At 37.6% G+C, this 20,942-nt stretch overlaps 1 protein-coding gene and 1 long non-coding RNA gene across 9 annotated transcripts in view; both read left to right on the plus strand.

Moving 5' to 3' along the window:
• The window catches only part of LOC311618287, a 1,465,663-nt gene that overhangs the window by 277,629 nt on the left and 1,167,092 nt on the right, over positions 1-20,942 (plus strand). The gene's annotated exons all lie outside the window — the stretch shown is intronic.
• The window catches only part of CBLB (Cbl proto-oncogene B), a 228,781-nt gene that overhangs the window by 90,400 nt on the left and 117,439 nt on the right, over positions 1-20,942 (plus strand). For all 3 annotated transcript variants that reach the window (XM_084875699.1, XM_084875701.1, XM_084875700.1), the window contains exon 4: positions 16,259-16,405. In XM_084875699.1, coding sequence (XP_084731825.1) covers positions 16,259-16,405 — 147 coding nt within the window. The remainder of the gene's footprint in view (positions 1-16,258; positions 16,406-20,942) is intronic.

Below are 20,942 nucleotides of genomic sequence, written 5' to 3' on the forward strand. Positions count from 1 at the left end.
GGCCGCTCTGGGGCCGGGGCCTCACGGCGCTCCTGGTGGCGCGCTCAGGGCCGCTCTGGGGGCGGGGCCTCGCGGCGCTCCGGGCCGCGGTGCTCTGGGCCGCACTGGGGCCGGGCCTCGCGGCGCTCCTGGTGGCGCGCTCAGGGCCGCTCTGGGGGCGGGGCCTCGCTGGAGCAATGGCGCTATCGCAGCCTGAACTCTCAGCCTAGCCATGCAAACTCTGACCTTTCTGTGGGTGGTTGAAGAGCTTCCTTGAATCCACCCGCTTGCTCCGATCGGGGCGCCACAGGTGCTCGATGGACTCCTCGGCTGTGGGTTTTCCAGGCCTCAGAGAAGCTGCTCCCTTCCTGGTAGGGTGGCGCCGCCTTTGCGCTGAGCCCGGAGCTCCGGGAGAAGTCGGGAGTGCTGGCCGCTTGGTCAGGAAAAATTGTCCAGCGGACACTTCCTTACCTTCCTAGAGTGATCCGCTGCCCCTTAGCTGCTAATCAACATTCCCTGAGCGACTCAGATGTTGCTTCTATCTGTTTTGGGACCGGGGTCAGAACAAGTCCGTCTGTTCGGTCGCCATCTTCAAGCTCCGCCCCTAAAACTAACTTTCTAAGCTGTAAGTTTTCCAGTGGGGATACTCTGTTCTGGTAGTCCACATTTTTATATGGTTTCAGTGTTCTGGTATTTATTATTCATTAACATGAAACACAGAGCTCTTACATTACTTTTTATTTATTTATTTTTGTTATTTCTGCTTTGTGTTTTTTTTTTTGTTTTGAGAGCCAATGTTATTCAAGGATTTTTCTTTGTTGAATAAAGAAAAAAATAGATATGCTTTTTTTAATGTCAAACACAAAAACTAAATTCAAGGTTTCCAAATATACTAACTTTTTATGCTTGGTATAATTTCAAATTTTTATGGTAGAATTTTATGTCTTGGCTTCAAGATTTCTGCAGCCTGTGACTAAAGTATATTGAAGAACATCTGAAAACTGAAAATGTAACATTCTCTGTTGTACTCATTTATTAGTTGCAGTTTGGGAAATGGATTCACAATTTTTGTCCATAGACTTTGTAGTGCCAGAGTAATCTAGTCACTTTCTGCTGACTGGAATAAAAGTGATGAGAGCCCTGCTGAATGATATGGGACTCAGAATGTAGATACACAATAACCTCACTTTACAGAGGACAAACTGTTAAGAGAAGCTTCTGGCTCATTTTCATATCTCTTTATATAAAAGCCCAAGTGAATGACCAACTAGCTTACCAGCCAGTAACTATGATTCACACTGATCACCAGGGGACAGATGCTCAACACTGGAGCTGCTAAGCAACAGTAACTTTGCAGAGTGCCTTCTTGCACTCCTGGACCCCTCAGGGAATGTTAGGCTGCTGGTTTCGGCCCAATCCCCGATGGCCAGGCCGAGGGAGCCCACCTACCAGAGGGACCCCACTCACTCTGCAGATGCCTTTGTTAATAAATCTAGAGACATAGAAACATGGAATAGACTGTCCAGTTTCAGCAGGAAGGAGGATGTGGGTGGATGGGAAAAGAGCAACCAAAAAACATATATGCATAAATGCATAATCCATGTTCACAGACAATAGTATGGTGAAGGCCTGGTACAGGGGGTGGAGGCAAACAAGAAGGGGTCAATGGGGGGGAAAAAGGGACATATGTAATACTTTCAACAATAAAGACTTTTTAAAAAAGAAATATTTGTTGTTCTTACTATATTCAGAAAGTTTAATAATTTTATAGCTGTCCAAGAAAATTTTCCTGTAAAACTGGTAAATTATTACAGCCACGATTTTCTATAATTGCTTTACCTTTTAGTTTTTTTCATTTTGAAGAAAAAAAATCTAATATGAAAAGAAATATAGAAGGTTTTTTTTCTTTTCTCTTTCAAGTAATAGACTAGTCTGTATTTTTAAAATTTATTTTACAAAGGGATACTTGTTATAGATTAGATTTAATCAAAAGACTTCTAATACCAAAGACAAAATAATTTTCTTTATTGAAGTACATTGTTAAGCTTTTAAACCAGATGAAAGTACCAGAGATCATATTATAGTGTAGTAGGTTCTCATAATAAATTTTCCATATAAAACTGTTTGCTGAAATCATCAAAGGGATGTTGTTAACCCTACTTTGACATTGCCACAAAGTTGAAATAACTGTTATTTAAAAAAATATTTGGGAAGCTGTATTGAATATATTGAGATATGGTTTGCTCTATGTAGTCCTTTTTTTCTTATAAACTGCTGTTATAATCATAGATTTTAAAATCCACATGGCTTCATTTAACGATATCTAATTGCTAGTCTAATTCACATTCACTCTCCCTTCCCTGTGCAGGGCCACATTCTGGTCTGAACTACCCCACCCCAGAAATTACACAGTGCTCTCATGGATTAATGCCTTTGTTCTGGTTCTATCTCAGTTTTACTCTCATAATTTTCTATAGTTTGGGAGATCTCTCAGCCCCTTAAATTTATTAAGAATAGGATTGTATCATCAGTATCTAGATCAAGCTATATAATAGATCATCAAGATTTGCAGAATAAATGACTAAATGGATGAATCAAATACTTGCCCATTGTTTACTGTGGAATTATCAAAGGCCACATAGCAATTGGATCATAAGGCAAGAGTGTTGATTTTACCTTATGAAGATGGTTATCAGTATTATATGGGAGAAAGAAGAAAGACTGCTATGACGAATATTTATACTTTTAAACAGAAATGGTAGGAAAATTAATAATTATAGTAAGTAACTGATTTGTTAAGAGTTTTAAAAAGTAGATATGGTAGGCTTTGCCTGCATATCTTATTTATTTCTCATAACAAAGAAATAAATTTAATTGAAACTTTTTAGAGATGAGGAAACAGATTCAGACAAAGGTTATTTAAGTTATTCGGGACCACTAGGAGAAGAAGGGTGTGAACCCAGTACTATCAAACTTCTGAACCAAACTCTTTAATTTAGGATAGTTGGTAAATGAAGCATGTCTTTTTACTATCTCCTGGAATTTGCCAAAGGGTATTACAATTGAATATCATGGACATATTTCCTGGTTGAGATATGTTTAAATAAGGCATTTGTAAGTTGTCCATTTAAAATTATTTATTATGGAAAGCAAATATATTTACCCTAGGGGCAGCATCCTTATTTTGAGGGTAGCCTTTTGCTCTTGTTCAAGAGTATACTATAGGGAGCTCCAGGCTCATCGTTCCTAGCCACACTTTCAGGCCTTTGTCTCCCTAGCCACATTAGTGGTCTATTATTATGTTTTCTTTAACAAAATTAAAAAAAAAAATCCTTCATTGGTTACCTATTTTCGTGAAGTTTTTTGACTGACATAGTTTGCTAAATTCCTTTTTTTTTTTTTATTATTTATTTATTTATTTATTTATTTATTTTTTACATATTTTCTTGATTTTTTTTATTGCCCCCCTCCCTCCCTCCCACACATCCCCTCCCTCCCCATAGTTTTATGTCCATTGGTTGTACTTATATGCATTTATACAAGTCCTTCGGTTGATCTATTATCTCCCCCTGATATCCCTACCCTCCCCACTGTAATTTGACAGTCTGCCTGTTGCTTTACTTTCTCTATATCTGTCTCTTGGTTCATCAGTTTATAAAGATCTTTATCATCCACCGATGTGTGAGGTCATGTGGTGTTTCTCTTTCGTTGATTGGCTTATTTCACTCAGCATGATGCTCTCCAATTCCATCCAGGTTGCTGCAAATGATGAGAATTCCTTCTTCTTTATGGCAGCATAGTATTCCATTGTGTAGATGTACCATAGTTTTTGGATCCAATCATCTGCTGACGGGCACCTAGGCTGTTTCCAAATTCTGGCTATTGTAGATTGTGCTGCTATGAACATAGGGGTGCATATATCCTTTCTGATTGGTGTTTCTAGTTTCTTGGGATATATTCCTAGAAGTGGGATTACTGGGTCAAATGGGAGTTCCATTTTCAGTTTTTTGAGGAAACTCCATACTGTTCTCCACAGTGGTTGCACCAGTCTGCATTCCCACCAGCAGTGCACGAGGGTTCCTTTTTCTCCGCAACCTCGCCAACACTTGTCGTTTGTTGATTTGTTGATGTTGGCCATTCTGACAGGTGTGAGATGGTACCGCATTGTTGTTTTGATCTGCACCTCTCGGATAATTAGTGACTTTGAGCATGTTTTCATGTGCCTTTTGGCCTTCCTTCTGTCTTCTTTTGAAAATATTCTGTTTAGGTCTATTGCCCATTTTTTAATTGGATCATTCATCTTCCTTTTATTTAGTTGTATAAGCTGTCTGTAAATGTTGGAGATTAAACCTTTATCAGTGGTAATATTTGCAAATATGATCTCCCACACCGTGGGCTTTCTTGTTGTTTTATTGATGGTTTCTTTTGCTGTAAAAAAGCTTTTTATTTTGAAGTAGTCCCATTTGTTTATTTTCTCTTTAGCTTCCATTGCCCTAGGGGCAGTATCAGTGAAGAAGTTATTTTGGCATACGTCTGAGATTTTGCTACCTGTGGATGCTTCTAGTATTTTTATGGTTTCCCGTCTGATGTTTAAGTCCTGTATCCATTTTGAGTTTATCCTTGTGAATGGTGTAAGTTGGTGATCTAGTTTCATTCTTTTGCATGTGTCTGTCCAATTTTCCCAACACCATTTATTGAAGAGACTGTCTTGACTCCATTGTATATTCGTGCCTCCTTTGTCAAATATTAATTGAGCATAGTGATTTGGGTTGATATCTGGGTTCTCAATTCTATTCCATTGATCTATTTGTCTGTTCTTGTGCCAGTACCAGGCTGTTTTGAGAACAGTGGCTTTGTAGTATAGTTTGAAGTCTGGTATTGAGATCCCTCCTACTTTACTCTTCTTTCTCAGAATCGCTGTGGCTATTCGGGGTCTTTTATTGTTCCAAATGAACTTTTGGAGAGTTCTTTCTAGGTCAGTGAAATATGTCGTTGGTATTTTAATGGGGAGTGCATTGAACCTATAGATTGCTTTAGGAAGTATGGACATTTTGATGATGTTGATTCTACCAATCCATGAACATGGTATGTTCTTCCATCTCCTTACATCTTCCTCTATCTCTTTTTTCAGTGTTGTGTAGTTTTCCGCAAATAGGTCCTTTATTTCTTTAGTTAAATTTATTCCTAGGTATCTTAATTTTTTTGGTGCGATGGTGAATGGAATTGCTTTTTTAGCCTCTGTTTCTGTAGTTTCACTGTTGGTGTATAGAAATGCCATGGATTTCTTGGCATTAATTTTATATCCTGCTACGTTGCCAAATTCATTTATTAAGTCAATTAGTTTTTTAATGGAGTCTTTTGGTTTTTTTATGTACAATATCATGTCATCTGCAAATAAGGATAACTTTACTTCTTCTTTTCCAATTTGGATGCCTTTTATTTCCTCCTCTTGTCTAATTGCAATGGCTAGTACTTCCAGAACTATGTCAAACAGGAGTGGCGAGAGTGGGCATCCCTGTCTTGTTCCTGTTCTTAGAGGGAATGGTTTTAGTTTTTGCCCATTGAGTATAATGTTGGCTGTGGGTTTATCATATATAGCTTTTATTATGTTGAGGTATGATCCTTGTACTCCCACCTTTTTAAGAGTTTTTAACAGGAAAGGGTGTTGGATTTTGTCAAATGCTTTTTCTGCGTCAATTGATATGACTATATGATTTTTATCTTTCAATTTGTTTATGTGATGTATCACGTTTATTGATTTGCGGATATTGTACCATCCTTGCATTCCTGGAATAAATCCTACTTGGTCATGGTGTATGATCTTTGTGATGTTCTTCTGGAGTCAATTTGCTAGAATTTTATTGAGGATTTTGGCATCTACGTTCATGAGGGATATTGGCCTGTAATTCTCTTTCATTGAGTTGTCTTTATCTGGTTTTGGTATTAGGGTGATGTTGGCTTCATAGAAGGAGTTCGGAAGTGTTCCTTCCTCTTGGATTTTTTGGAATAGTCTGAGGAGGATAGGTTTTAGTTCTTCCTTGAATGTTTGGTAAAACTCTCCTGTGAAGCCATCTGGCCCTGGGCTTTTGTTTGCTGGAAGCTTTTTGATGACGGTTTCAATTTCTTCCCACATCACTGGTCTATTGAGATTTTTAGATTCTTCCTGATTGAGTTTTGGCAGTTTGTATTTTTCTAGGAATATGTCCATTTCCTCCAGGTTGTTTAGTTTGTTGGAATAGAGTTGTTCGTAGTATTTTGTAACAATCTGTTGTATTTCGGTGGGGTCTGTTGTTATTTCACCTCTTTCATTTCTGATTTTGTTTATTTGGGTCCTCTCTCTTTGTTTCTTGGTTAGCCTGGCTAGAGGTCCATCAATCTTGTTTATCCTTTCGAAGAACCAGCTCTTGGTTTTGTTGATCTTATGTATTGTTTCTTTGGTCTCTATGTCATTTATCTGTGCTCTGATTTTTGTTATTTCCTTCCTTCTGCTTACACTGGGCTTTTCTTGTTGCTCTTTTTCTAACTCTTTGAGTTGTAGAGTTAGTTCATCTGTTACCATTTTTTCTAGTTTTTTGCAATAGGCTTGTAAGGATATGAACTTCCCTCTCAAAACTGCTTTTGCTGTGTCCCATAGATTTTGGATTGTTGTGTTTTCATTGTCATTTGTTGCCAGGATGTTTTTAATTTCTTCCTTGATTTCTCTGGTAACCCAGTCCTTGTTTAATAGCATGTTGTTTAGTCTCCATGTATTTGATTTCTTTGGATTATTTTTATTGTAATTAATTTCCAGTTTTATGCCACTATGGTCTGAGAAGATGCTTGATATGATTTCTATCTTCTTGAATTTGAATAGACTTTGCCTATGTCCCAAAATGTGGTCTATCTTTGAGAATGTCCCATGTGCACTTGAGAAGAATGTATATTCTGTGGCTTTGGGGTGGAATGTTCTAAAGATGTCAATTAATTCCATCTGGTCTAGTGAGTCGTTTAGGATTGATATTTCTTTGCTGATTTTTTGTTTAGATGATTTGTCGAAGGGTGACAGTGGGGTATTAAAATCTCCTACTATGATTGTATTGCTATTAATCTCTCCCTTAATGTCCTCCAGCAGTTTTTTTATGTATTTGGGTGCTCCTGTATTGGGTGCATATATATTTACCAGGGTTATTTCTTCTTGTTGGATTGTACCCTTTAGTATTATGAAGTGACCTTCATTATCTCTTGTTATGTCCTTCACTCTGAGATCTAATTTGTCAGATATAAGTATTGCTACCCCAGCTTTTCTTTCCTTTCCATTTGCCTGGAAAACTTTTTTCCATCCCTTCACCCTCAGTCTGTGTGCATCTTTTTTTCTGAGGTGGGTTTCTTGTAGGCAACAGATGTAAGGGTCTTGTTTTCTTATCCAATCTGACACCCTATGTCTTTTGATTGGAGCATTTAATCCATTTACATTTAAGGTTATTATTGATAGGTACTCATTTGATGGCATTTTTATTCTATAGCCATGTTCCTTCTTCAATTCCTATTTCTTTATTTTTACAGTAGACACTTTAGCATTTCTTGCCTTGCTGGTTTGGTGGAGATAAATTCCTTCAGTCTTTTTTTGTCTGTGAAGCTCCTGATTTCCCCTTCAATTTTGATTGATAGTCTTGCTGGGTACAGTATTCTTGGATTCAAACCCTTCCTTTGCATGACTTTGTATATTTCATCCCATTCCCTTCTAGCCTGATATGTTTCTGTTGAGAAATCAGTTGCTAGTCTGATGGGGGTTCCTTTGTAAGTAACTTTCTGTCTCTCTCTGGCTGCTTTTAAGATTCTTACTTTGTCGTTGTTGTTTGCCACTTTAATTATAATGTGCCTTGGCGTCTGTCTTCTGGGATTCATTTTGCTTGGGACTCTGCGAGCATCTTGGATTTGTGTGGGTTTTTTCTTCTCTATCTCAGGAAAGTTTTCTGTCATTATTTCTTGAAATACTTTTTCCACGTCTACCTCAGTTTCCTTTCCTTCTGGAACCCCTATTATTCGAATATTATTTTGTTTTGTAATGTCCCAAAGCTCCCGTAGGCTCTCCTCCTGCTTTTTAATCTTTTTTTCTAGAAGCTGCTCTAATTGGGTATTTTTTTCCATCTTGTCTTCTAGCTCACTGATGCGGTCTTCCGCTTCATCTAGTCTACTCTTGATGCTTTCTATTGAGTTCTTCATGGTAGCGATGTCATTTTTCATTTCTTCTTGGTTCTTCCTCAATTCCTGATGGTTCTTCCTCATTTCTTCTTGGTTATTGTCAAATTTCTCTTCCATTCTTTTTAGCCAACCAATAATCATTATTCTGAACTCTTGCTCTGGTAGGCTGCTTGCCTCTGGCTCGTTTACTTCCTTTTCTGGTGATGCCTGCTTTTCTTTCATTTGTGGGGTGTTTCTTTGTCTTCCCATGGTATCTCTTTTCAGGATGTCTGGTTATGTGGTGTTCTTTCTCTTGCGTTAGTTTATAGGTGCAAAATACAACACTACCATGTACAACACGAGAGGCACTTAACAGGAATGTATTTACAATATTAATAACCTCTAATAAAGGTAACCCCTAGCGATAGGCAAATTAGGGTATAGGAGAGAAGGAAGGAAGGAAGGTAAAAATAAAATAAAGAAAAATTAAAAAAAAAAAAAGTCAAAGAAGAAATAAAGTAATGACAAAATGAAGTTAGAAAACAGGGAGAAAAAGAAGACAGAGAGAGAAAGAGAGAGAGAGAGAGGGAGAGTGAGAGAGAGAGAGAGAGAGAAGAAGCAAACTAAAAAAATGGGAAACAAACTATATATATGTGGAGAAAATTGCCATAGATCAACCACTGAGCCCAGCCAATGCTGGTAACAATACTTGGAGATTAATACAAACTACAATACAATATCCACTATTATTAAGTAAGGTTATGATATACAGAAGTCAAAGAAACAAACAAAAACAGAGGATTTAAAAAAAAATACAAAGCAACAATAACAACACTGGAATAAGCATAACAATTTCACTGAAAAGCACCAATATTCACAATAATCAACCTTCACTCAAACAATGAGAAAAGGATAGAAAGTAGAACCGTTTTTTTTTGTTTTTTTTTAACTAGTTAATATAGTGCAGAGAGTGATATTTATACACTTGTATCAGGGGTTGGAACTTAGGTCTATGAGTATAGTGAGAGCTTTAGCAGGGGGTATACAGAAAGAATAGAGGAAAAACTAAAGCCGGAAAGGGATAGGATAAACTGGAGACTAAAAGGTTAAAGTTTAGTAAGAGAGTGATGGGGTAAAGGTCGAATTGAGATAGGGTTGAATGATGCTATAGTAGAGATTAAAATAGAATGAAGGTTACTCCCAATGTAAAATAAAGACAAAGTAAAATGGTACTGGGGAGGAAAAGAAAAAGAAAAAAAAAATTGCAAAATAGCAGTAGTAATAGTGAAGATAGAGATTGAAAAATGTAATAATTGAAAAGGTAAAATCAAGTAAGGAAAAAAGAAAAAAAATCGTTTCTGAAGTAAAAGATGTAAAAAATGAAAATTAAATAAAAAATGTAAAAAATGAAAATAAAATAAAGAATAGTATAATTAGCATAAAATTGTCCAGTAGAGTTCAATCACTTCCTCTGTTATTGTATTTGGTATGCCTGGTTCTTGGATCAGAGAGTCTTGCAGTTCCCAGCTTTCCACTGCACCTCAGTTTTGTAAGGTAGTCCTTAATTTTAGGTAGGCTATATCTTAGTTATTTGTGTCCATTTATTTTTGATTAATTAAAAGAAAAAGAAAAAAAAAAAAAAAAAAAAAAAAGGCAGTTTGTAGTTCAGTCCTTAGGTGTCAGTGTTACCGGTTTGACCTCCCAGACTTTGGTTGCTCTGGCCTTCTTTCTCTCTGGGGGCGGGCCCTCGCAGCTCTCCTGGGCTACAATATAGGCGGGGCCGCGGCCGCACTGGGGGCGGGGCCTCGCGGCGCCTCTGGCGGTGCGCTCAGGGCCGCTCTGGGGGCGGGGCCTCGCGGCGCTCCGGGGCCGCCGTGCTCTGGGCCGCTCTGGGGGCGGGGCCTTGTGGCGCTCCGGGGCCGAGGTACTCTGGGCCGCACTGGGGCCGGGGCCTCGCGGCGCTCCTGGTGGCGCGCTCAGGGCCGCTCTGGGGGCGGGGCCTCGCGGGAGCAATGGGGCTTTCACAGCCTGAACTCTCAGCCTAGCCACGCAAACTCTGACCTTTCTGTGGGTGGTTGAAGAGCTTCCTTGAATCCACCCGCTTGCTCCGATCGGGGCGCCACAGGTGCTCGATGGACTCCTCGGCTGTGGGTTTTCCAGGCCTCAGAGAAGCTGCTCCCTTCCTGGTAGGGTGGCGCTGCCTTTGCGCTGAGCCCGGAGCTCCGGGAGAAGTCGGGAGTGCTGGCCGCTTGGTCAGGAAAAATTGTCCAGCGGACACTTCCTTATCTTCCTAGAGTGATCCGCTGCCCCTTAGCTGCTAATCAACATTCCCTGAGCGACTCAGATGTTGCTTCTATCTGTTTTGGGGCCGGGGTCAGAACAAGTCCATCTGTTCGGTCGCCATCTTCAAGCTCCGCCCTCTCCGCTAAATTCCTTTTTAAGTGAGCCATTCTGTTTCTTTTTTTTTTTTTAATTTCTTTATTGATTAAGGTGTTAAATGTGTCCTTATTCCTCCATTACCCCTTCATCCCCCTCACTCATGCTCTCACCCCTCTGTTGTCTGTGTCCATTGGTTAGGCTTATATGCAGGCATACAAGTCCTTTGGTTGATCTCTCTTCTTACCCCCACTCTCCCCTACCTTCCTTCTGAGGTTTGATGGTCTGTTTCTATGAGGTGGGTTGGAGCAGATTGAAAATTGCCCTTCTGCCTGATCTTGGGTTAGGTCTTTCTTGAACACACTCCTGACTTCTCTGATAACTTGGGGAGATTCTCAGTCTTCGATGGAATTTGGACTTTTTAAATGTGCGTGCTTCATTCTCCCCTTCAAATTATTGAAAATGTAAGACCATCTTAGCAAGGGGATGGGTAAGATCCACTTTTATTTAAAATTCTCAGGATCCATCTTAACTATAGTCTATTCCTAAGAGTCTGCTCAAATTCTTAGGAACTATAATGTTCACAAGATACAATAACTGTGTGTGAAGTAACTCTATTTACCTGTTCTGGAGGCTGCTATATCAGAAATTTGATGAATGGAAATTGCTCTTTTACTAGATGTGGGTCTTATTTTAAGTGCCACTGTTTATATTTTTATGTCCTGGCTTTTTCTGTATGTTGATTTTGTTTCACCTTATAAAGATTAAAAGGAACATGTTCTAGCTTTTAAATGTGAGAATTGAGTTAGATATAGATATAGATATAGATAGATATAGATATAGAAGCAATGTATAAGCAATGTCAAGAATATCACTTAAGGAGCAAAGTACCTCTTTTATCCAGGACTCAATCACTTAACACTGTATTTCTTTAAAACAGTATAAATCAATTTCTCCAAAAGTCAAGTTATACTACTGCACAGAAGACATTGAATTGAGTTAATAGTTTTTGATTAAAAAAAAACGGTCCTCCCTGTTGTTGTTTTTTCCCCCCAAAAGCAGTACATTCTCATAAACTTTGGACCTTATTAATGTAAAGTGTCACTTAAAATGTTTCACTAATTAAGCATTTAAAGCTTCTTATTTTTCTTTGATTTATGGATGCAGTTTTTTTGAATAGAGAAAATACAAAATCCACATGCAACCTAATTAGATTACATTCATTTTGTGCCCCCTTCCCCACATTTTAGTGGAGGCTGCTAATCAAATCTTGATTTATTTTATATTTTTAAGATTTAATTTATTACATCGAGATGGCTATAGATGTTGTATTGCCCCCATCATATTATATAATAATCATCTACTCATGCCTTTTTGCCCCACAATATGATATTCCTTTATTAATGGTGGGATTATATCATTCTTCATCAAAACTTGTGCACCCAGAGTCTCCAAATGATGTTGGCTGTAGCTACCGTAAGCTTCAGTGACTTATTCATGAATAGTGAAGCATCATCATTTCAATTGTGTTAATTCACTTTGGTTCATTCTTGCATTCTGTGCAGTAGTATAACTTGACTTTTGGAGAAATTGATTTATACTATATTAAAGAAATACAGTGTTAAGTGATTGAGTCCTGGATAAAAGAGGTACTTTGCTCCTTAAGTGATATTCTTGACATTGCTTATACATTGCTTCTATATCTATATCTATATCTATATCTATATCTATATCATCTATATCTATATCTATATCTATATCTATATCTATATCTATATCTATCTCTTTAATATAGCTATTGTAGTTTTCCTTCTCTTCCCCATCTCAGTTTTTCTTCTCTTTTCCTTCCTTACTTTTCTTCGTGGCTCCTCTGATATTAACATCTTTACTGGTTTACTCCCTATTGAAATCCAGAAGCTACTTTGGACTACCTGGTATATCAAAATACTTTTATTTCATAACACCAAAATCTCACACAAAACAAAATTTTAAAGAGGAGCTTGTGATGGTTAATGGGAAATGTGTTTGTAATTAGTCAAAATAAAGTAGCTCTTATACTAAAAGTGAACGAGTATTGCAGAATTCCTTGTAAAATTAATTACATTTATAATTATAAGATTGTTCTTTGTAGACATAATTTTATATTTTCATTGTTTTGAAGTAGGGAGTTTTAGTGATGGAAACATTCTTAATTAGTAAGCATCAAATCTTTATTAAGCAGTCATTATTGTTGGTCTTATGATGAGAGGTAATCAAATGAGCTTAGAGAGAATTAGACTAGTATGGAAAGGTTTTATAATAAGAAAAACATTTCAGCTACAAAGAAGATGTGTAGTTGTTTCCCTCTTTCCACTATCTACATAGTTAGAGATGACTGTATTCTTGGTATTTACTTTTGAATTAAGAAGTTATTTTTTAAATAGATATCTCAGTGTTCAGAGAAGGCTAGGGAATTAAAACACGTTATGTCTAACAAAATATAGTAAACAAACAAAAAAGAAACCCACACAATTATATAAAAAACAAAACCCATTTGCCTTGGTAATTTAACTGACATCAGATAGTAGTATTATTTCCTTGTTTTCATATTTTGATGTTGATTGCAAGCTCTGTAAATCAGTCTTTTCAACAATAGATTTCCAAAATAATCACTTACATATTTATGGTATGTATATGTATTTAAAAATAAGCATGGAGGGACCTGGAGGGTATTATGCTAAATGAAATAAATCAGGAAGAGAAAGACAAGTATCTCATAATCTCACTCATGTATGGAATATAATGAACAAAATAGACTCATGAACAAAATAAGTCCAGAGACATGGAAGCATGGAACAGACTGTTTAACTCATTTGCCAGAACAAGAAAATTAAACTACACACATTTTATAATTAAACAGTGGTTAGATATATAGGTACTACTGATTACTAGAGCTTCATGGCTATAAATTATAAAGACACAGTGTTACTATTTCTGTTTTAAAGTTTAGTGTCTACATAGCAAGTGGGTCAAATATCCAAAATGGGTAATCATTGGCATTGTGCTTCAGACTTTAGATCTTAACAAATAAAAATGGAAAACATTTGGAAAAGATTAAAGAACAAAGAAACAAGGGGATGGAAAACAACCAATTCAGAAAATATGAAACAGTTGGTTTGCCCTAATTATAGCCATCTTGATTTTTCTTTTTTCTTCTGTATGTATCAGTTGGAGTTTCAGAAGAAAATTAACCCTTTACCTAATTATAGAAATAAATTTGGTGCAGATTTTCCTAAAGTGACTGTATGCTTTTCCCTAAACTCAGATTTCAAAAGTAAGTTGCAGTTTGTATTGGCCACAATGCTTTTCTTTGATATGGTTCAGCAGTTTACTTTTCATTTTCTAAGACTGAATTTCTTATATCTACAATCATCTAAATGAGGGTGTGTTGACATAAATGAAAAGATCAAAGATTCAACTAATTGAAGAAGTTTCACATTTGAATTAGTCAGAGTTGTATGGAAATGTGGCTGAATCTAAGCAAATGATGAAACATTATGCATAATAATGATTTTGCAGATTGTTTATTGTTGCCAGTCAAGCACTCAAATAAGGTCTAAGACTTGACCCTTTTTTCCCCCCATGAATTTTCTCATAGCTAATAAAGATTATGGAAATTGGGACATCTTGATTTTCCAACAGAGATGAATTTATTGAGATGTAGATAACTTTATACCTAATTGATTACTTTTCATTCTTTTTCCACTTTTTATCACAAATATCTTCATTTATTCTGTATTCATATCACATAAAAAGTTACATATTTCTTTTGTAATAAACCTTTTAGAAAGAGTCATACCCATTGACTTTATTGACAGGTGTATATTATATGATCTCATTGGTACCTAACATGTTTATTTTTGCTTGTTATTTTAGAGTCATTAAACACAGACACATTAACTAAAAAAGAGAAAAAAGAACTAAAACTTTAAAAAAATATATATACATATATTTTATTGATTTTTTACAGAGAGGAAGAGGGAGGGATAGAGAGTTAGAAACATCAATGAGAGAGAATCATCGATCAGCTGCCTCTTGCACATCCCCCACTGGGGATGTGCCCGCAACCAAGGTACATGCCCTTGACCAGAATCCAACCTGGGACCTTTCAGTCTGCAGGCCAATGCTCTATCCACTGAGCCAAACTGGTTTCGGCAAGAACCACAACTTTCAATGTCAAGGTCTTGTTGAAAGATTGTAGGGTTTTATATACATTCCAGATTTGATAGCTTTCTCTGTTAAATTTCCTCTGTATTTACTTTTAGTCTTGAAATAATTATTGTACCTCAACTCCTACCCTTCAGATTGCTGGTCAAAGCACATTACTCATATTGTGGGTTTGATCTTTGTTTGGGTGCATATCGGAGGCAACCTATGGATGTTTTTCTCCCACATTGATGTTTCTCCCTCTCTCTCTCTCTCTCTCTCTCTCTCTCTCTCTCTCTCTCTCTCTCTCTCTCTCTCTCTCCTAAAATCTATTAACACACACACACACACACACACACACACACACACATCCTTTGCTGAGTATTAAAAAAATGATTAACATTATTAAGGTTTAAGCTCATGAAATGGTAGGAAGGAGTGCAGATGATGCCATTATTTGAAATATGAGTCATACTTTATATTATGTCTTAAATCGTTTCAAAATCTCCAGGACTTTACTTGGGCATTAGAATAGAAACAGTATCTCCTTTTCCCTTGATTCCATTTCATTGGCTCCCCATTTCTTGTGTGTATTTTTTAATACTTTCCCAAAGATATTTTTACATTGATTTTTAGATAGAATGGAAGAGAAAGAGAAAGACAGAGAGATATATCAATATGAGAGAAAGACATCCATTTGTTGCCTCCTGCATGAGCCCAAACCAGGGCCCGGGCCAGGGAGGAGCCTGCAACCAAAGTTCATGCCCTTGCCTGGAATTGAACCTGAGATCCTTTAGCCTACAGGCCTATACTCTATCCACTGAGCAAACTGTCCAGGGCAAGGACCTCGTTTTTTTATAGTGAGAGCCCTTAACAAGGGGAGTACATGAGAACTGCTTTTAAAATATGCATATATTTGGAACCCATCATCAGAAACTTGACTTTTTTGTAGGAGTGGAAAGTGTATTTGACAAATTTTTTCATTATTTCAGATGCCTCTGCATCATGTTCCAGCCAAATTTTCTCATCCTATCTCATGCCATTTCCTCCACTCATCTTCTGTTCTTCTCTAGCCATGCTAAACATAGGTATTTTATAAATAGTTTTATTCTACATCTCTGTGCTTTTGCACATGTTGTTCCTACTCTCATGTTTTCTCCATTCTAAGTCCTAAATCTGTCAAACAAATACTTATCTTTCTAGACTCTCCTCTAATGACATGTCTTTCCTTATTCCCCCATGTTGAAATAGACACTCTGCATTTAGCATATATATTTGATTACTTTTTTTTTGGTGTCCATTTCTCCCATTAAATTCATGTAATTTATTTTGTTCATATTTATGTTAAATGACTATGGATTAGTAAATGGAAAGCCTGTTAGGAATTGAAATGTACAACTTTTTATGATCATTATTTTTAGAGTCCTTATTAAATAGAGGTTCATGATCAACCCCCAGCACCTAGGTAGATACTGTATATAATTTTATTTTTCATAATATATGGTACTATTAAAACATATATATTTATTTCTTTTTCTTTACCCCCTTGTGTTTACAGGCGAAATCTCACAAAACTGTCCCTTATCTTCAGTCATATGCTGGCAGAAATCAAAGCAATCTTTCCCAATGGGCAATTTCAGGGAGATAATTTTCGTATCACGAAAGCAGATGCTGCCGAGTTCTGGAGAAAGTTTTTTGGAGACAAGTAAGTGAAAATCATTTTCTAGTTGGGTTCCATCTTTGACGAATGACCTAGTCCTTCCTCCATTTCCATATGGTATAGATTTTAGTAGTTTGAGAATGTATTGTACTTGAGTGTTTTTGATAAGTATTTTGATTGCTTATTTTTCTGCTCAGTGACCACAAGTATACCTCAATAACTGAATAGTTTTATGTTATTACACAGAAAATATCAGTTATACAGCATTTATTTCAAGATCATTCATAGAGTTAGTTTGCCCTCAGAAGAAGGCATATGTAAAACAGTTTCTGTACATGAGATGCTCATAACATTTTATAATTTAGTAAACACACAGGACACATGTACAAAATAAGAGGCAAAAAAGATAGATAACTATGAAGATGGTGGTATTAATTGTTCTGACACTTTAGCAGGGAGCAGTTGCTTCAGAACTTCATAAGTCGGATGGCTTCCTAAAGGAGGTAGTGGTTAAGCTTGGTTAAGACCTTAAATTCAGGGGGGAGGAAGCCTTAGAACCTTGATTCAAGCTTTCTTTGTATCATTGCACAGAAAGGATATATGTGTAGTAAACAAGGAATATAAATAAGGGTACTATTAGCTCAATGTTGCATATATCATAAAATGGCCAGGTAAAGACTTTTCCTTTATGTACTTCCTGCTCAGAATCAGGTGAGTGTGGTAAAATAATAGGAGTTATATGTTTGAAGCCAGGATAACTTAAAACTTACAAACTTTAAAAAAGAATTTGTTTGGAATTCCCAGTAGGTTGATCTGAACATTAGGAGGCACATGTTTTCTTCTGTAGCCTTTGAAGGGTCCCTTAGATGAGAGTGCACATCAAAATGTCCTTGAATGTAGGCAGAACCCCAGCTGAGTATTCAGGAGGAAGAGACTGCTTACACATGGATTATTGTTTTCATCCTATAGTTAAAGGCCAATGTTTATACATTAACTGCGAAATGAGGCATATAAAATGTTGGTATATGCTTTTGGTGGTCTTAGTTCTCTGATGCTGGTGAATTAACTGTACCATTGTCTTTTTTTTCTTTTTTTCTTTTCGTTAGGAAGTGCTATGTTTATAGTTTCCACCATGATTAGAATATACTTACATAAAGCAAAGCACATTTTATTACATACATAATTTTGGGGCTTTGAGATTGTGAAAGCCTTTTTCCCACTTCTTAAATACAATATATTTTGCATTATTTTTTAGGCACTAATGGAGGAAATGCCATTATTGCCATTACTAGGGGCATTTTATATTCCAGATAGCTAGTTATTTGCAATGCTCTGATATCCAGTCACAAACGAGGAATTAAAAATGAAATGAGAATAACAGCAGGAGTGTATTAATTACAAGTTTGTGAATAGTAGAAAAGAGAAAGTTGTTGATGAGTTCTGAGAAAAAGAACTGAGAGAATTTCTGGAAGTCACGGTTCAAATGTCAACACTGAGCCTAATGCAAATTGTTGGTAACCTTCAAAATAATTCTCATTTTAACATTTTTAGAAAATCTATAGGACAAATTGTGGTATTTCTTTTTGAAAACTGAAAATTTTAGTGAGTCATGAAATTACTTGTCGAAAGGTCAGTAAAAACTGGAAAGATTGCTCACACGTTTTTCAAGAGAGGAGTTTGTTTTGTTGGCACCTTAAACCACAGAGCATTATGCAGTTGAGACATCTTTATTTCCCTTTATTTATAGCCATAGACATTGAGGAGCTGAAGTTTCTGTTCAACTGCTACATGAGTGAAAGTGCTACTAAATCAAATGGGATTCTTGAAATAACGATTACTTTCTCTACCTCCCAAATCCTTGCACTTATATCTCCTGTCTTCACTTATTTAAGAAGCTGCTTAGTTTTTTTTTTTAAAACATTTTTACTTTTGGGATGAGGGCCAAATTTAAAACTCCTTCTGGAATTCAGATATAGTTCTATAGTCATCAAAATTAATGATTCTTTTAATAGATCATTGGAGAAACTATCTTAATATTCTCTGTGGGTTTTCAGCTTGTCGTTCCACAATATTTTATTGAATGCAAGTGAACAAATGAATGAATGGTATAGTCTTTTTAAAGGTTGAATTCGTTTATCTTTCTTATGCTCTGATACTAGTTTGCATTTCACATAACTTAGTTCTTGCATGGAAGCATTCCTGTCATTTATCATTTATCCAGCTTTCCATTGAGGTCACATGAGAATTCTTTTATTTGCCCTAACTAGCACCTTTGAACTTAAAGCAGCATTTTTGCCCAATACAGAACCATTGAGGGCTTAGTTCCAAAAATCAGCCAAACAGATTATGATTTTTATAAAGCAGCTTTTAGCTTGAGGAGTATTTTGTGAGTTTTTACTCCAAAAAGAACTCTCAGTAAGAACAAATTAAAATTGAATTAAAATTAGGAAAAAGCTATTTTTCAAAGGACATTGTAAAACTTCTATAGGCAATTTTAGGATTCAGACCATATAAAAACAAGCAGCAGACATAAAATCTTTAGGTGTCATATGCCTAATGCTTACTTTCTCTGCTTCTCAATCTTTTTGAAGTCATGGTAGGGTTCATTTCCCTCCTCAGGACCCAAGCTCAGCTGTGAAGAGACCCGCCTGCGTGAGGTCCTGAGGGGATCAGTAGGACATGTTGTGTCAGGGTAAACTGGTTGGGGAGTTCTGTATTTGTTAGACTCTTATGCAAATGGATTGAATGTTTTCATAGTTGAGTTCTGCTTTTGCTTACTTAGTTGTTCATTGATCAGGAGATAGTAGAAATATGTAGGAAAACAGAAGTGACATTACTAAATAAACTAGAGGCCTGGTGTACAACATCCATGCACTCAGGGACATCCTCAACCAGACCTACGCCCTCTTGCAGTCTGGAGCCCTTGGGAGATGTCCCACTGATGGCTTTGGCCCGCTTCCCATGGGGAGCAGGCCTAAGCCATCAGTGGGACATTCTTAGTGCTACTGAGGAGAGGAGGTGGAAGAGGCTCCTGCCACTGCGCTTGCCAGCCATGAACTTGGCTCAGGGCTTCTGGCTGAGCAGCACTCCTCCGTAGGAGTGCACTATGCAGCAGGGGCAGGTCCTGTGTTGGGCATCTGCCCCCATAGTGCTCAGTGCATGTTAGAGCCACTGGTCATTCTACCATTTGGTCGATTTGCATATTACCCTTTTATTATATAGTATGTGTCTAAGTAAATTCTGCAAAATGAGGCGAATACAAAACTGAATATTTGTACTGTGGATTAGTAATTTGTAATCTAGAAACTGTAGGCATGAAGTTTCAAAAAAATGTGTTACTAGCTTTTAAAGGAAGGACACATTAATGTATTAGACTCTGGGTGACATTATTTTTCTAAGCAGGTCAAATAGCAGTTACTGGGCTACTCCTACTAAGTACTTTGGACATTGAGGACATTCAGACATGAATTTCTAACCAAATTATAATTCAACAAGAACCTTGGATTCTAACTCCTGAATATTTTTATATATCTTCTCTTCCCCCTCTTTGCTTCAAGTTCTGTTCTTAAATTTCAAATTCACATTTTCTTCTAGCTTTGTGATTGGCCTTCCTGTCTTCAGTAACAACCTATCCAGTTGTTTCTCTTAGTGAGACCAATACCTTTCTACAAAATAGAACTAATCATTCTAATTTTGTTTTCCTGAAGTACCCCTACAAATCCTTACTGATTCTGGGTTGAAGTCTAAAATCCCATGAACATGATAAGCTTTAGGAACTAAAGCTTGTACCCAACTTCAGCTTGTACCCAGCTCATCCTCAAAGAAATAAACTATCCAGCACTCTACACTTATTTCCTAACTAGTGGCCCGGTGCATGAAATTTGTGCACTGGGGAGAGGGGGACAGTGTTCCTCAGCCTGGCCTTGCACCCTCTCCAATATGGGACCCCTCGAAGGATGTCTTACTGCTTGTTTACAGGGATCGGGCCTAAATCGGAAGTCGGACATCTCTCTCACAATCTGGGACTGCTGGCTCCAGCTGCTCACCTGCCTGACTGCCTGCCTGATTGCCTCTAACCACTCTGCCTGCTGGCCTTCTTGTCCCCAACTGCCCCCTCACTGCTGGCCTGCTCACCCCCAACTGCCCTCCTCGCTGTCCTGCTCACTCCAAACTGCCCCGCCCTGCTGTCCTGTTCACCTCCAACTGACCCCCACTGAAGGCCTGCTCACGCCTATCGCCCCCTGCTGGTCTGCTTACTCATAATGGCCCCACCCCCACCAGCCTGATCTTCCACAACTGCCTTCCCATCCTGGTCTGGTCACCCCACAGCGACCCAAGCTTCCAACCCCTCCCTTTTTATTTCTTCTTCAGCATGTCCTTGAGCGGAGGCCAGGGCCAGATGGAAGCATGTATCTGGGGTTTATTTATCTTCTATAATTGAAACTTTGTAGCCTTGAGCAGAGGCCAGGGCCAGCCAGGGTGGGCAGGAACCTTGGCTTCCTCCATCACCTGGGCAGCCCAAGCCTCCTGCTCATTCCTGCTCCATGGTTGCTGCCATCTTGTTTGGGTTAATTTGAATACT

The sequence above is a fragment of the Pipistrellus hanaki genome (genome assembly GCF_964339955.1).
Source record: "Pipistrellus hanaki genome assembly, chromosome: 2".
Taxonomy (NCBI): Eukaryota; Metazoa; Chordata; class Mammalia; order Chiroptera; family Vespertilionidae; genus Pipistrellus; species Pipistrellus hanaki.